At 41.1% G+C, this 2,017-nt stretch overlaps 1 protein-coding gene across 1 annotated transcript in view; it reads left to right on the top strand.

The window, feature by feature from the left end:
- LOC120039481 (rhodopsin kinase GRK1-like) overlaps positions 1-1,196 on the top strand; it is a 7,883-nt gene extending 6,687 nt beyond the window's left edge. The window contains exon 7 of the mRNA XM_038984886.1: positions 904-1,196. Coding sequence (XP_038840814.1) covers positions 904-1,196 — 293 coding nt within the window. The remainder of the gene's footprint in view (positions 1-903) is intronic.
- The last annotated feature ends 821 nt before the right edge of the window (positions 1,197-2,017 follow it).

Consider the following 2,017-nt stretch of genomic DNA (forward strand, 5'->3'; position numbering starts at 1 on the left):
CATTACCCAATATACACACATTAACCAATATACACACATTAACCAATATACACACATTACCCAATATACACACATTACCCAATATACACACATTACCCAATATACACACATTACCCAATATACACACATTACCCAATATACACACATTAACCAATATACACACATTAACCAATATACACACATTACCCAATATACACACATTACCCAATATACACACATTACCCAATATACACACATTAACCAATATACACACATTACCCAATATACACACATTACCCAATATACACACATTAACCAATATACACACATTACCCAATATACACACATTACCCAATATACACACATTACCCAATATACACACATTAACCAATATACACACATTACCCAATATACACACATTAACCAATATACACACATTACCCTATATACACACATTAACCAATATACACACATTACCCAATATACACACATTAACCAATATACACACATTACCCAATATACACACATTACCCAATATACACACATTACCCAATATACACACATTAACCAATATACACACATTACCCAATATACACACATTAACCAATATACACACATTACCCTATATACACACATTAACCAATATACACACATTACCCAATATACACACATTAACCAATATACACACATTACCCAATATACACACATTACCCAATATACACACATTACCCAATATACACACATTACCCAATATACACACATTATCCAACATTTGTCATCCTTTGATTAAATCTTATTCAATCCCATAATAAACAAAGCAGCAAAACTTCATTTCAAACTGGAAATCAACACAACTGACATGTGGCCCGTTTCCCATGATCAGTCCCATGACTGTCTGGATGTGGTGTTGTGTTCCTCTGACAGGGATCCTGGTGCCTCCGTTTGTTCCCGACTCCAAGACGGTCTACGCCAAGGATCTGGACGCCGTCGGAGCTTTCTCAACAGTGAAGGGAGTCACCCTGGACGACCCCGACAAGGAGTTCTTTGACGAGTTCTCCTCGGGGAACATCCCAATTCCCTGGCAGGAGGAGATGATCGAGACGGGGATCTACGGGGAGCTGAACCTCTGGGGGGTCGGGGGGGCGCTGCCCAACGACCTGCGCAGGGAGAGCATCCTGGAACAGCCCCCGAAGTCCTCCACCTGCTGCCTGTCATAGATCAGAGGTCAAGGGGTAGGGAACATGGAACTCTTTGGTCGCGTTCCCCTGCTCAGACGTTGCATGCATCAACCAATGGTTGCGTGCCACATCATCGACTGTGTCATCGACTGACAGATAGCCATAACATATAATGTGGTTAGCTGATACTGTAAGTAAAATACCGATCTAGGCGTTGTCAGAACTGGCAGGCGTCAGCAACGCCTGGGCACGGGAACGCGCCCTTTATGAATATCATGACTAGGAAGGATTTCATTGGCCGGCCGAGTGGAGGAAGTAGTCTCGGCCAATGGCAGAGATGTGGTCACGAAGGAGGCGGGTGGATTTAATGGAATGGGTTGTAAATGATGGAATGTTTATTTTGTTTATTATATGTTATGTATTATTATGTTTAATCAAAATGAACAAGTTAAAAGACGTTTCAGATATCTACACCTGTTTCTTCTCAGTGAAGAATCATTCTTTTCTTGCTACTACGGCACATGGTGAAATGCACCATTTATTGTACTTCAGCAAAGAGACAGAATAGTGCTTTAACAGCCAGGCACTATGCTGAGAAAACAAAATACAGTCACTGTAATATTTTATTATAACGGAACTATAACAGAACTATAACAGAACTATAATCGCTCTGTTTTTGTTTACTTGTTTGTCTTTTGCTGTGGAATCTTCTGAGTTTTTGGAATGTGATGTGTGTGTGCGTGCGTGCGTGCGTGCGTGCGTGCGTGCGTGCGTGCGTGCGTGCGTGCGTGCGTGCGTATAAATGTAAATATATGTATTTAGATAGATAGGGGAGAACTCATCAACTGGTTTTATCTGGT

This window comes from Salvelinus namaycush, unplaced genomic scaffold, assembly GCF_016432855.1.
Source record: "Salvelinus namaycush isolate Seneca unplaced genomic scaffold, SaNama_1.0 Scaffold274, whole genome shotgun sequence".
Classification (NCBI taxonomy): domain Eukaryota; kingdom Metazoa; phylum Chordata; class Actinopteri; order Salmoniformes; family Salmonidae; genus Salvelinus; species Salvelinus namaycush.